The sequence below is a fragment of the Manacus vitellinus genome, unplaced genomic scaffold (genome assembly GCF_001715985.3).
Source record: "Manacus vitellinus isolate BGI_N305 unplaced genomic scaffold, ASM171598v3 scaffold_45_pilon, whole genome shotgun sequence".
Taxonomy (NCBI): domain Eukaryota; kingdom Metazoa; phylum Chordata; class Aves; order Passeriformes; family Pipridae; genus Manacus; species Manacus vitellinus.
In genome coordinates, this window is record NW_021940571.1 from 1,335,444 (window position 1) to 1,350,570 (window position 15,127).

General features: G+C 48.2%; 2 protein-coding genes across 2 annotated transcripts in view; one reads left to right on the forward strand and one right to left on the reverse strand.

Annotated features, from left to right (window-relative positions):
* VEPH1 (ventricular zone expressed PH domain containing 1) overlaps positions 1–15,127 on the reverse strand; it is a 30,551-nt gene that overhangs the window by 7,344 nt on the left and 8,080 nt on the right. The window contains exon 5 of the mRNA XM_029962317.1: positions 13,002–13,176. Within this exon, the coding sequence (XP_029818177.1) occupies positions 13,002–13,176 (175 nt within the window). The remainder of the gene's footprint in view (positions 1–13,001; positions 13,177–15,127) is intronic.
* Positions 4,324–9,742, forward strand: PTX3 (pentraxin 3). Its single transcript, XM_008927802.3, has 3 exons — positions 4,324–4,471; positions 4,951–5,478; positions 8,311–9,742. The coding sequence occupies exons 1-3, from the start codon at positions 4,324–4,326 to the stop codon at positions 8,922–8,924; spliced, it is 1,290 nt and encodes a 429-aa protein (XP_008926050.2). The 3' UTR covers positions 8,925–9,742.

A 15,127-nucleotide genomic window follows, 5' to 3' on the forward strand; every position in this document is an offset into this window, starting at 1 on the left:
ATTTTCCTTTGTTGAGATTCAGGCTTTCACATGAAATAGGCAGCACATGGAAAGAATAGTTGGTTATTAAGAGAACTAAATATGCACTTGCACAGAAATAGTTAAGGATGCCATTTCCAGGAGGAGAAGGGAGCCAGGGAGAGTCGACTGCAGGCAGAGCTGAACCCTCTCTCACACGGTTCCTGAAGATGTCTGTGCATAATTCAATTTGAAGGCCAGGCTCATACCAAAATCCATAACCCCCCAGTGCTGTACACGCCTGCCTCCGTGGATTTAAGTTTCACTTGAGCAACATATGGAAAACATCTGCCTGTTGCAACCTAGTGTGGCTCCTTTCTGCAAAGCCTTGGAAGTGCTCACGGTCTCTTTGGATTGGTTTCCAAGAGGAACTGCTCTCTGGCCTGCTGCTTTTTCTCCCATTTAAACCTGAGCCGTGTAATTTGGGAAGATAAGCAGATCTCTTCATGGATGGCAGAAAAAGGATATTTGGGTTCAGGCTGGAGCACGCCGGGCTCCTGCCAGAGACAGCAAACGCACCCCAGGACACGGCTGGGTCTTGGAACGTCCCCCCTGGGCCAAGAAACAAACGTAATTCATTGCAGGTTCAGACAACTGTGAGTCAAACAGCTCGTAATGATCCCTCAGGGGTCCTTCACCTCCGGGGGAGTGTCTCCAGCCAGCCACACTTCTGCATCCTCTCCTGCCTGGAGAATCCCTGGCTCCTCCCTGAAGGCCACTCTGAGCAACCAAAGGCAAGGTCAGACCCCACCTCTCACCCCGGACACGACAGATTTGGGTCTTGTTCTGTTCTGTGAACAATCACAAAGGCCACTGGCAAATGAAAGGGATTTGTTGATGAATGACCCTAAAAAGATGAGCAAAATGCTCCATTCTGGCCATTTTCTACCCACGTTCTCTGGGCAAGTCTCTTCCAGATGTTACAAGTGAATCCACCTAAAAAGTGTCACCACCAAGGCACTGTGGGCACCAACTCATCCACAGGGAGAACTGGGATCTCAGGGAAAGGTTCTTCCCCCAGAGGGTGGTTGGGCACTGCCCAGGCTCCCCAGGGCAGTGGGCACAGCCCCAAGGCTGCCAGAGCTCCAGGAGGGTTTGGACAACGCTCTCAGGGACAGGGTGGGAGTGTTGGGGTGTCTGGACTGGATGGTCCTTGTGGGTCCCTCCCAACTCAACTGTGATTCTGTGACAAAAAGGTGAGAGGATGTATTTACTTGAACTTTTCTAGACTCACACCATAGTTCAAAACTGAAACACTTTGCACTGAATACACTAAGAATTATTTTCCCTCTGGACAACGTCGTGCTCGCAGAAATAAGTCTTTTCTTTGCACTTGCCCTTGTTTAGTTTCCACTGGAAGTTTTCTGCCCATATGGAGCAGAGCCCTTAAGCTCCAGCAGAATTTCAGCAGCTGTAACAATGGCAAAAGAAGAAATTCCCCTATTCCTGGACAGGCAAAAGTCATCTCAGCTATGGAAGTGTGGTGGGAAGGAATTCAACAGAGAGCAACAAAAATAACAGCTTTAAGCAAGCAAAGACACTAAAACCTGAGCCATGCTACTGCCTAAGCTGGGATGTCACAGATAGGAAGGGATCTGGAAAGTAAGACTAATTATTTAATCTGGGAAAACAAGCCTTTGAAGTGTGGGCTGTATCAGGGCAGTGATGCAATTGGATGTGACACAAGGTGATGGATTTCAGCCACAGAGCCTCTCTGAACAAAAACCACTTTGTGCAAACACAGATTTGGGCAGTTTCCTGAAGCCAACACTGCTGGGTTTATATTCCCTAACCAAGATAAATGAAAAGCAAAGGCAATTTAGGAGCAAACCCATCCCTTTGCAGCAATATTGAAGTGACCTCACTGACAGGGAATTGCTTTTAACTGGATAACCTGTGTATACACACATGTAAACAATCCCCCAGATACCACAGCTTGTGTCTGTTCTCCACAGAGCTCCTGAAAGGTCATTAGGCACAACCCAATTGACTACTCTTTGGTATTTTCATGTTTGAGTTAGCTCTGAGTATCTCTTGCTGTTTGTTTGTCACACCTTTTTTTGTCTCTGAGGGATTTACACACACAGCTCACCCACCTTTTGGTTCTCAGATCACAGGCAGCCAGAGGTGATACTGTGTGTTACAAATAATTCACTTTTCACCAATCTTGCTTCATCTGTCTCAGTCTAAACCAAGTGCCTGAAAACACATTTGTTGTCTGAGAACGGAAAAACATCCTACTCAGCTCCTTAACTACCTTCCTTCCCTCTTCCATCCCCACCTCCCTTACCCCCAATACTTTCCAGATTAGATTTTCTCAGACTTTCCAACAGACCACACACTGGGAATTATGCAACTCAGGCACAAACCAACCTCCAGTTGGGGACAGCTGATGGCTGAGAGGCAGGAGGAGGAACCACGACGGTGTGGGTGTGTCGTGGTGGTGCCAGCCCAGCCCAGGCCACAGACCCCTTCCTGGCTGCCCTCCTTGCACCCAGAAATGGCAAAGGTTGCCTTGTGCTCCAGCCCTGCTCTGCCCATCCCAGCAGCACAGAGAGCTTGGGAAAAGCCACGGGCCTGGGAGCACGTGGCAGTGTCACATGGACAGAGGAGCTCTCAAAGTCCCACAGCTGTGTTTGAGCCTCACTCCAAAGTGGGTGTCCAAAGACAAAGCCTGTGCACCAAGAGTAACCCAAGTTAGGCACATACCTACTTGAAAATCCCAGGATCACTGAGGCTGGAAAAGCCCTCCCAGCCCATGGATCCCCCCTGTGCCCCATCCCCACCCTGTCCCCCAGCCCAGAGCACTGAGTGCCACAGCCAGGCCTTCCTGGGACACCTCCAGGGCTGGGCACTCCAAACCTCCCTGGGCAGCCCCTGCCAGTGCCTGACCACCCTTTCCAGGGAGAAATTCCTCCCAAAAATAACAATCACCTCTACTTTACCAGACTTCCCAGGTTTCTAAAATATTGCTTTGACGTTGCTATTTATTATTTACACTCTCAGGAGAGCAGCTGGAGGGCTCACAGTGGCAGGAACCCCCATACCATAGAATCAGAGAAGAGTCTGAGTGGGTTAAAAGCCATCCAGTTCCCTCCCCCTGCCATGGGCAGGGACACCTTCCACTAGCCCAGGTTGCTCCACGCTCCATCCAATCTGGCCTTGGACACTTCCAGGGCTGGGGTAGCCACAGCTTCTCTGGGCAACCTGTGCCAGGGCCTCACCCCCCTCACAGAGAAGGATTTCTCCCCAATATCCAAGGCACAGGTAGCCCAGGTTTGCATGAACAAAAGCAGAGACACAAATGGAAAGGGAACACACATTGCAAGTTAAATATAATTACATGGTTGTTTTTTTTTTTTTTTGCTATTCTCTGGATATTTCATAGGCAATACATAATTTGTACCATATTATCCCTCATCTCACCTGAGCAATGCATCTCCGAAATGATTAATGGCCCACTGAACTGATGAGATTATGGAATTCGAACCAGATTAGCACCAATAATCCTTCCACTACATTAATGTCTCATCCAACAGCGCCTTGTTTTGCTTTTTCAAAGGTAACAGACGCAGCTCTGACCGTGCAGCTGCTGATTTACCCACTCCCAAAACCAGATCCAGCACTAACAGATTATCCACACAGTTTGGGGGGGTTAGGGGTAATTAGGGCTGGAAAAGCAAAACTCCAACAAGCTGTCCTTAAGAGTTCTCTTTTACTGCTTAAAGCAATAAACTGTGAGTATATAACAGAACTTATTATATAACATCACATAACCATCCAAAAAAGCTGCGCTATTTAGTCAAACCAGCCACGTGTATCCAAAGCAGCTCCAGGTATGTTTATTTTCCTCGCAGTCCCCTCCCCAGCCCTGGCACGTACCGAGCACAACCCGAGCTTGCAGGGAGCGCTTTCTTTCCCCCAAACAACACAGCCCGGCACAGCCAATCCAGGCAGCGAACTCCAAGTGCTTCCACCCCTGCATTGCTGCACGTCCCAGAAATCCGCTCTCGGGGGAAGCGGAGGCTCCAGGAGCAGTTTTTTCCCCGCTTTTCCCCTCCACGAGTCAGTACATCCCCCAGCGGACCCTGGAAGGCTGGGACTGAGCAAACTGCACGCCCCCTTCCCTCCCGGCCAAAACCAACAGCCCCGAGCGCTCCGGTTACACCACTGGCACGGGGGCTGCTCATTCATTCGGGCTGAGGCGCTCGCAGCATTTATTAGGGGCTCCCTCCCAGCCCCGGCCTTGCTAAACCCGAGCGCAGCTCCAGGCAGCCCAGGGAGCTCCGGGGAGCGGCTGGGAGAATGCTGCCCCAAGAAATACTCTCTCTGCTCACGCTCTTCTGTGTCCTCAGGGCTTCTGGCTCTGCCCTGGAGGAAGACAACGACTACGACCTCATGTACGTGAACCTGGATAACGAGATTGAGGCTCCAGCCCCTGGCACCGAGGAAAGTAAGTGAATTTAAACCAAATCTGTGGAAATGCAGAATTGCATTCTTTGTTGCCCAGCTCTTGCAATAGTTATTATTGCAAGCATTTTTTTTCAGAGGGAGAAGTTTGTGCTTGTACCAGTGGGTTATTATGGTTAACAGTGCTAAAGCACTGGGATGAGGTACCTTGGAATTTGCTTTATATTCTTAATTTTTCAGCTTTCCTGCACAAGACTGTCAATGACAGTTTTAGAATTGCTTTAAAACACACTATTTTACTTTTCTGTTTCTGTGTAGAGGGAAATGCACTCACTCCCCCCACAGCAGGGGAGTTGGAACTAGATGGTCTTTAAGGTCCCTTCCAACCCAACCCAAGCTGTAATTCCATGATTCTGGGACAGTCTGGAGCACATAAGCCTTGCCCAGAGCCAGATTTTGTCAACCTCCTTCTGTTTAAAAATAAGTACAAAGGAACAGCAACATCTGTATCTTCCCTTCCAGCTGCTTCGTGCGACTGCCAGCGGGAGCACACCGAGTGGGACAAGCTGTTCATCATGCTGGAGAACTCGCAGATGAAGGAGAACATGATGCTGCAGGCGGTGGACGAGCTCCCCAAGGTGGACCTGCAGACCCTGAGGGCAGAGCTGACCCAGCTCACCACCAGCCTCGCCGGCTCCTTCGCCGCCACCCTCAACAAAGTCACCTCCCACATCGTGTCCCAGGTAGAGCAGGTGCTCCTGAGGACCAGGGATCAAGCTGAAGAGGCCAAGAGGCTTCGGGAGTCTGAGCAGGGAAAGGTTCTGGAGCACGTTCTGCAGCTGAGCCACAACCTGTCCATGAAGCTGGGCTGGCTGGAGAGCGCCTGGCTGGGCAGGGCTGAGGAGCAGGAGACAGCTCTGCAGCAGGATAAACTGGATGCCACCAGAGGGGACAATCTCCTCCTGAACTCGCTGTGGAAGGAGCTGCAGCAGACCCGGGCTGAGCTGAAGGTGTCGCAGCAATGGGCAGCTCAGCACCTGCTGCCAGCAGGTGAGTCCACGGGAGCTTTACCAGAGCTCCTCGGGGGTCTGTCCAAACAGGGACCCTACAAACACCCTCCTGAGCACTTCCCTCTCCACAGGACTCCAAAGAAACCTTAGGAACAGCAGGGCAGCTTTAAACAGTCTGTACAGAAAGGGGGGGAAACCCATTAACTTCTGGGAAAAGAGGTGCTGAGCTTCTCAAAGGTGGGATCAAAGCAGGGCTTAATCCAAGTCCTTACACAGGGCAAAGCCAGCCAGGATCCCACCTCCAGGCTCTCCCAGATCAAAACAGCTCAGCAAACATATTTTAAACATCCAAATTATGTTCTCACACCTTTCACCTGCCCAGCTGGTAACACCTGTGCACGTGCATTACTGAGCTCTCCTCTTCTCTCCCTGCATGTTCTCACTCCTTCCTCTCCCTGAATTAACACCTCCTCACCCACTCCAGCTGCCCCAGAGCAGAGGACTGGTGTCAGCCAGCCAGGCACACCTGCACAGCAGGGAGGGCACATCCCCTGCACCCAACTGTCAGGGCAGAGCCCTTCCTCTGGATGGATCCGTTAGGAACACCGGGGTGGTGGTTTGGGGGTATTTTTGCCCTTCCAAAGCCTTTGCACTGCTCAGCAAGCGAGGTGACCACAGAAAGATGAGCTCATACCTCAAATTCCACCTCAGTTTTCTGTGCAGTGCAATGAGACACCCAAAAAAGCAACTTGGCTGTGGCAGAGCAGCCCCTCATCTGTTTGAAGTGTGGGTGCACAACTGCTACCTGCATGATACAGCTACACTGGATATCAGTGAGCTGTCACTGCCTGGCCTCTAAAAGCTGATTAATGGCTGTGTTTGCCACAAATCTAAGTTATTACAGCTTAAAAGCCCCATAGAAATCTACACTCAGAGAGTCCTGTGGGAATGGGTGTGTGGGGAGGTGGGGGTGCAGGTACACCAGCCTTACCAGAGACCTGCAGCAGCATCTCCTGAGTGAGATCTTACACAGGGGAGCAAGAAGGAACAGCTTATAACTGCTAAACTTCTACAGACACAACATAATTCCCATCAAAGTGCTTTATGAGCTCACCTGAATCTGTCCCTTCACGCCAGACACCCATCCAGTGTTAAGAGTAAATTGCTTTCACTCCTTTATCATGACACTTCAGTAACCTCTGTGTGCTGGGGGTACATCTTACAGCATATTCCTCTTTTCCCCAAACTCAAACCTCTTGCCTTCCAGAGCATGATCTCATTCCTTGTCTTCTCCTGTAGCCCAGCCAGCCTCACTCAGCTACTCTGCACTAGGTGGGAGCAACAAACCCGATCTGCACCGAGCATCTCAACCTCATCAGTGGAAATTCACTTTATTTCCACTGGTTCCTACATGAGTTTATATAAAACCTTCATAGTTTTCAATTTAAAGGCTACATTTTAAGTACTTCCAGAGCCTCTCTCTGGGTTTATTTTTTTCTGGGGAATTTTTAGCAACTGACTTTAATTTCTCACATCTTGAATTCCTGCCAGCCGTATTCTTGAGGGATTTTCTAATCACACTTTTTGTTCTTCGCTGAGGCTGGTTTTAATTTTGTTTAGGCTTTGATAATAAAGCCTGAAAGCCTGCTAATTAAAAGCTTTTTCACAATAGTGCTCCTAAGTAGCATTTTAAGGAGCATCCCCAGCAGTTGCTCTCTCACCCTGCCCCTCCTCAAAAGGGCCAGTGGAGAGATGTAAAATCTGCTGGAAGCTGGAGGGAAGCAGCCCATGAAATACCAGAGCAGAGCAATCCTGGAGGGCACAAAGAGTCCTTCATTCCCTGGAGCACAAACTTCCACACACGTTTTAGGCATTTCAGATCCTCCAGCTCCTTTAGACAGGAAATGAAGCGGCTTAATTGGAGAAGGGGCTGATTCTTCCCCCATGTCACCTTGAACATTAAGTTACATACAACTAGGGAACAGCACATAAAATACCAAAAGTGTCTTGGCTTTAGTCATCATCAGCTACTTTTCCAAGTTTCACAGAGTCCTGTCAGTGGTTTTAACTAATCTAATTTCTATTATCAACACCCTGATTAATGAGACATGAGAGATGAACTGTTTTAAAAACAGGAGTCGTCTTATACATTTCCCACATTTACCCAGTGCCCAGGAATGTTAGTGACCAAAAATCCTAAAGGCAGGGTCAGGACAGGGAGTCATTGTATTAAATAAATAAGCCCATCTCAGCATGTTCCTGCCAACCTTCCCTGTGCTACTTTTTGGTAGCTCTTGTCCTCCCCTGCTGCCCAGTTATCCATGAGATAACCTCAGGATACAGCCCAGCAATTCCCTCCTCCAGCCACAGCCTCCACTCTATCCCAGGAATGCCACAATATCCAAACCTGCTGTTTGATGGCTCACTCACCCCAGCCCCTCACCACAAGGTTATTTCACTATTTAATACTTAAAAAGAACTCAGAGGCTTAACCAAGACCTAAGGGAGGGTTACTGCCACAACTGCCCAGTTCAAGGCTGATTTCTTTAGGTGAGGCAGCAAAAGAGCTGCTCTCCCAGGGGGCACTGCTCCATACAGATCCTTGGGAAGCCCCATCATGGAAGAGTTTGGGTTGGAAGGGACCTTAAAGCCCATTCAGTGCCACCCCCTGCCACGGGCAGGGACACCTTCCACTAGCCCAGGTTGCTCCAAGCTTCATCCTGGACGCTTCCAGGGATGGGGCAGCGACAGCTTGGTGATCTTAAAGGTCATTTCCAACCTTAATGATTCCATGATATATCAAAGGTCCCACCTGTGCACACACAAGCAGACCAGTTTCTATTTCCCTGACGATGTTTTTAATCTTCCCCAGGGTGTGAAACCGCAATTCTGTTCCCCATGCGTTCCAAAAAGATATTTGGGAGTGTCCACCCAACTGCTGGAATGACCCTTCACTCCTTCACTGCCTGTATCTGGATCAGGGTGACCGAGGCTTTGGACAAAACCATTGTCTTCTCCTATGGAACCAAGTTCAATCCCTATGAAATCCAGCTTTACCTCCGCCGGGACTCCGCGGTGCTCGTGGTCGGGGGTGGCCAGCACAAGGTGGCTGCCCAAAATGCAGTTATCCCTGGGAAGTGGGTCCATCTGTGTGGCACGTGGAGCTCCGAGAATGGATCTGCAGCCCTGTGGGTGCAGGGGGAGCTGGCAGCCAGTGCCCTGGACATTGCCAGCGCTCACACCGTTCCCGACGGAGGGATCCTGCAGATCGGGCAGGAGAAGAACGGCTGCTGCGTTGGAGGGGGGTTTGATGAAGCTTTGGCCTTCTCTGGAAAACTAACTGGCTTCAACCTGTGGGACAGAGTGCTCAGTGCCCCAGAGATCACGGCACAGAGCGGGGAGGGCGCGTGTGGCACCAGGGGCAACGTGGTGGGGTGGGGGGTCACGGAGGTTCTGCCCTATGGAGGAGCCCAGTACGTGTCCTAAACCCTGGCACAGCTGTTTCTGCACAGAGAATGTATTTCCCAAAGAGCTGAACACCAGCACTCCAACTAAACAGAGCTGTAGGAGCCCACGTCCCAAATTCCCAAGGAAGATCAGCATTGCAAGTTTACAAAACGAGGCGCTGTGGAGATGGGGTCGGATCTCTGCCTGCTGTTTTGGGAAAACACTGAAAAGATCCCACACATCAAGGCATGACATTGGAAAAGCTGTCCCTGAGGTCTGGCAGCCCTGTCTGTCCAGCACAGTGTTTTCTGACGGATCAGAGAGAGGGGCACTTTGGACACTCGGGAGTCAGAGGGTGCTCCCAACATCCCTGCTGAGGGAAACCTGACCCTTCTCTGCAGAACAGAGGATGTGGATTCCCCATCCCTGGAAGTGTCCAAGGCCAGGCTGGATGGGGCTTGGAGCAACCTGGGATACTGGAAGGTGTCCCTGCCCATGGCAGGGTGTGGAACTGAATCATCTTTAAAGTCCCTTCCAACCCAAACCATTCCTGATTCCATGATCTTCCAGGCTCCTCCAGCCCTCGGGCTCTATAGCATTAATGTGAATTGTACAGAGGAACCACCTAAGTCAAGAAATGTGTTGTTTATTAATCGTTGTTAGTCATTTGTAGACTATAACAAAACTAGCTCCTTGTTTAAATCATTATTTATGCCATGGATTGATATCAAAGTAATATTCCCCATCATAATCTGATGTTACATTGGGAGAACATGCAGCTGTATTATATTGTAAATGGACTCTGTGATAATTTTATTGAAATTATTTTTGTAAAGTTGTTCTGTAAATAAAGATACTTTACTAAACTAAAACTCTCCATGCTTCTCATGAACCAAAACTCTGAAACCAAGTCCCATGTGGGAGTCTTCCCATGTTTTGAACCATATAGTTCTAGAAAAAGAATAGAAATAGTGACCTCTCATAAAAACAGAGGGATCCTCATGTGCATTGAGCTGAGGCTGTGCTAGGACAGTGCTTGGAGGCTGAAGGAAGGATTGGTTTGGGATATCCTCAAATAAAAATCCATCAGTCCCCCCCATAATGCTGCCCTCTGAGGACAGACTCAGTTTTAAGGTACATTTAGACACCCAAAGGCATTTGCTGCTGACAGGAGGTTTGTACAGGGAACTGCTGCTCAGTGCCAGGGATTTGCTCCTCTCCTCTCACAAGCTCATCCCAAACCCAATAAAAACCCAGGGCTGGATACAGAGCACAGGCAGCAGGTGCAGAGCCCAGACTCCAGGGGTGATTTCCATGTGGAAAGCAGAGCCCAAGCAGGGGATGATGAATAGCTACTCACTGGATCCGTAACCATTTACAACAAGAGCGTCACGCGCCGCCGAAGCCTCTGAACAAGTTATCATGAGGGATGTCTTGTTCAGAGCAATTCTCATTTCCCCTGGAAGCAGCCCATCCTTCTTCTCTATTCCCACGTTTCCCTGCCTTTCTCATTCTCTACAGATGTCCTGAGAACACACTTGGAAAAATCTCTTGGCGTGTTGCTGCTACACTCCTTCCTGAACACCACTCCAGATCCTTGTTCCAGGACACAAAAATAGTAAGGAAAATCCATGACAAGGTAAATTCCCCTTTACTGTGCAATTGAAGGGGGTTGTGCTTCATACCCAGTGTTATATTACCTGCTCCAAATTTCTGGCAGCACTGTTTAAGGGAAAAGTAATTGCTCTGATTGCTGGAATTTCTATTACCCTGCAATAAAACTGGATCTAAGTTATAAATGCTTAGTAGTAAACTGGACAGAAATCCCTCCCTAAATAATATCTGTGAATAACCTTAACAACAGAACAAGGAAATATTACCCGTGTTCATCTGCTGGCAGCCAGAAAACAGATCCTCAGAGTTACAAAAACACTTCAGGTCCCAATATTGTGCAAGGGCAAAAATCACTCTCAAATCCCCTTCCCATACAGTTACCTCCATTAAATGAAAACAAATGTCCATGAAATGCAGCAGAAAAAGGAAACTCCTCATGAAGATCACCAGAAATCCTTCCTGCTGTATCTCATACTGCTTTTCCTGCTGTATCTCATACCTGAAAAGCTCTGTCTGGGAAGGAGCCTTCTTCTGTCTCTGCTCTGGTTTGGCAGAGGACCAAGTGCAAAGCCAGTCCTTCCATTCCCACTGACTCAGCTGGAAAACTTTCCTCTTTCCAACTGCTTTGCTCTCCCTTTATCACCTCTGTGGACCAGCAAAGCTTTCCCACAGCCCAGCACCACAACTCACACTTCTCCCCTAACTTCTTCACTCAACTATGTTCTTTCTTGGCCAGCAGTTTGGCTGTTTGGAAAACACTAAGTAAATAGTATTTTGGGGGGATTTTGGGCTCCAAACATGGAAAAGCCACCGAGGCCCTGCCCTTGCACTGCCAATGGAGAAGAGGAGGAGCAGGGTAAGACCTGTGGGGCTGGGGCGGGTGCTGAGCCCAGCCCTGCCCTCTCACGAGGCTCTGCTGGATGCAGCATCCCCGCGGTGCCTTTGGAAGGGGGAGCAGCCACAGGCCTCTCAGATCACAGGGCAGTGTTGCTGCTGTCCCCTGGGAGCAGGAACAGCTCCGTGTGGTCCCTGGTGCCCGTGGGAGGTGTGGGCACAGCGGGCACGGCGTCGCCGGCACAGCCGGCGCGTGTTTGGGAGCTGAGTTCACTGGAACAGAGCAGTGAAACACTCCTTCCAAAGTGCTCTTTTTTTAGCTGAGGAGATAAGAACCTGATTATGCAGCCAAAGAGTTGCCCCAAGTAATCACAAAATCCATTTGGCTCCGGCAGTCGCCGGCAAGGGGCCAGAGCTGCTCTGCCCTGGTGCCACGAGGCTCGGCCGCGCTGGGCAGCCCCAGAACAAGGCCCTTTGTCTCCAGAAACTGCTCTGGAAATCCATCCTCAGCACCTTCCCTCTCCCCTCAGCAAGCAGTCTGCAAGGGCAGTTCTCAGCCTGCTGCAAACGCAGCTTTTCATGCCTGAAACACGAATTATGCACAGCGCGATCGAGCCCCTTCGCAAAACAAATCGTTTCGCTGTTCGGTGCCCTCTTCCCGCCTGCAATTCCCAAACCTGATATCCACAGCAACATCTGCTGGTGGAACTACATAAGTACACAACTCAGCCGTGCTGAAACCTTTTCCCAAACTTGTGACTAAATTCCCTCTATTTCTTTTATTACTACCACTGAGTGACAGAGCACAATGTCAGCACATAAATACTGATGTCAAGTCTTCAAAGAATATAAGAAATAATAACTTGATAAAGAATGCACACATTTAATTTGAGTGCTTAACATCTCCATAATAATCTTCTTTTAATAGCAGTAATTAGCAGTAACTGTCTAATTATTACCCATACTTGAAGCAAAACAGTGAATTTACTACTGCAGTAGCACTGTACTACAACAAATACTGGGAACTTTATTACTTCAATTAAATTGGATTTCCTTTTATAGAAGAATGAATATTTTTGGCTTTTTCAACCACAAAAATAAAATGTAAGGAGATTAGCAACAATATTCTATATAAAGCTAACAATGTAGGCAAAATTAAAGAACCACCACAAAGCTTTTCTATCTTACATCTGACTATTTTGCCACAGAATGGGATTAATTTCATCCCCATTTCTATTTTGGAGGCTTGCCAGGGACACTAATAGAAAGGATAAGAGCTCCAGAACTAGAGCCTCGTATCATGGCTGATAATTTGAAGTCCATTAGTCAGGAACATTAACAAGTACAGCTGGATTTCCTGCCCCGGGGGTCACCCAATCCATAACGAAACCTCCACAGTCAACAGGGTTCAGCAAATTCCCATATTCCTTGATAATCTGTTATTAGTTTGTGTCTAACCTGTTTTATCACATTTATAGGTATTTCCTTATGTCTGCTTTATACAAACGTGCCTCATATTTTTACGTATAATGTGTTTGCTAATGGTTGGACTTGATGATCTTGGAGGTCTTTCCCGACCAGAAGGATTCCAGATTTCAGGAATTCGAGATTTTTAAGGATCCCATGTACACCTGACACATCCTAACCCCCAAATGTCCACGTTCCTACCTTGGAGGACGCTCCTGACGATGGTGTCCGTGTGCTCAGCCAGCAGATCCACTTTGGCAATGGCAGCCAAGGAGAGATAACTGGACATGTTCCTGCACAGCTCCTTGTTCCCCCTCTGGAGAAACTTCACTGCCACTGGAACAGCCAAGGCCATGACTGGGGGGTGGTTGTAATTCTGTGGAACCAGGAAAAAGCAGTGAAAAAGAAGCAGCTGAAAAAAAGAGAATACATTCATATAAAGTCTCGTGCTGAGCAGAGGAGGAAGAAGAAAATTAAAACAAGGGGAAAAGAGCAAAAAAAACCCCAAACAAACATGTCAAGGAAGGTTGTGTTCTGGTAGCACCACTGAAGGAAGATGTAAGAAAGAGCAAATGAAGAAATTTAAAATTATTGCACTGGGAAATGTTCATAATGCACCTTTTTTTGTCTTCTGCTAGAAGAGGAGCAAACCTGAGATGAAGTGCACTAATTAAATGCTAACTGCTGTACTCTTCTAATGAGACATTTGGTGACTGGTGTTCTCTGAGAAGACACCAGGAGCTGTATCCATCCTCCACACAGAGCAAGGAATTCTCATCCCAAAGCACAGGAAACACCTTGGAGCAGTCACTGCCAGTAAGTGCACTGGGACACCTGCTCACAGTGCAGTAGCTTTGGTTTTGATCATTAATTATCCTGTCATAGGTAAGATTTCCTTTTTTTTAAGCTCATTGAATTCCAGGATAGTTTGGGTGGGAAGGGGGCCTTAAAGCCCATCCTGTCCCACCTCCTTCCATGGGCAGGGACACCTTCCACTAGCCCAGGTTGCTCCAAGCCCCATCCAACCTGGTCTGGGACATTTCCAGGGATGGGGCAGCCACAGCTTCTCTGGGCAACCCCAATTTCTCTGAACACCAGGGACAACTGACATTTTTCAGGAGTACAAACTTCCCTTTCCAAAGGGGCACCAAGCCTCAGGAATCTCAGGGTACCTGCACACACACTTGGCTTTTGACATTCAGGTCAGAAAAAGTTTTCTGCTACTATTTATACACATGAAACCCTGTGTACAAACGACACATATTTGCCATATATTCCCCCTTGGGGTCCCCCCAAACTGCCCTCAGAACCAGTAGGATGTTTGTGGAGGACCTGCAGCCTCTCTGGAGCCTCCTTAAGCAGTGCCCTCCTCTCCTCTCCACTCACTTTTGAACAGCCCTTTGAAACTGGAGCACGTCCCTGGTTTTGAAAATAATCCTGCAATATGATTATATTTAATTAGCATCTGAAATCCCAGGCAACCACTGGAACCCAGATGTTGCAGAAGGCAACAGAACAGTGCAAAGCAAGGCAGCCCAGACTTTCTGGACTTTCCTTCTGGAGCAGCACTTAAAAGACTAAATTTAGACTGAGGAAAACCAAATCTGTTATTCCTTATTCCACAGACTTTAAGTGGCTCTGAGGATTTTTCCTTGCAGCAAAGGCCTGCCAAGAATTGGACAGTCCCTTTCAGAGACCCCTGAGGGAGAAGGGGCTGCAGAAACTTCTTCATGTCAAGATAGATCATTTTGGCAACTTCCATGGGACCAAAAACTGTGTCTTTAATGAGAAAAGCCCTTAAAATAAATAGAGCTTCGTGCAGCAGCATGTTTAAATCAACATAATGCCTCGTTATGTTTGGCTGAGAGGCACCACTGAGCAGGAGCCAAATGCTGCCTCCAAGTTCTACTCTGCTACTCCCCACGAAAGAATGGGAAGATAAGGTTTGGCCCTTGTACTGGGATTTAAAAGATCTAAGAGAATTCCAAAGAACAATTCTTTTTTTCCCCTCTACAATAAAGATAAAATACTTAGTTAAGGAAAAAGCTGGAATTCAGATGGAAGCAGAAAGGTTTCATTTGTTCCACGATGAGTATCAGGGCATGAAGGCACACTCAGAAAATGGGAAGGTGATAATAAAGACCACATTTCAATAATATGATCTAGTGATGTTTGCAAACCTCCAGGACCTCCCTGCTGTTCATATCAACAGAGACCTGCTGGGAGAGCCAGCCCAGCTGGCAGATATTCATTATCTTTGTTACAGCCTCAACCATCGCTCACATATTGTAGAAAAAACCCCCACCAACCTCATTTTATGCTTTCTT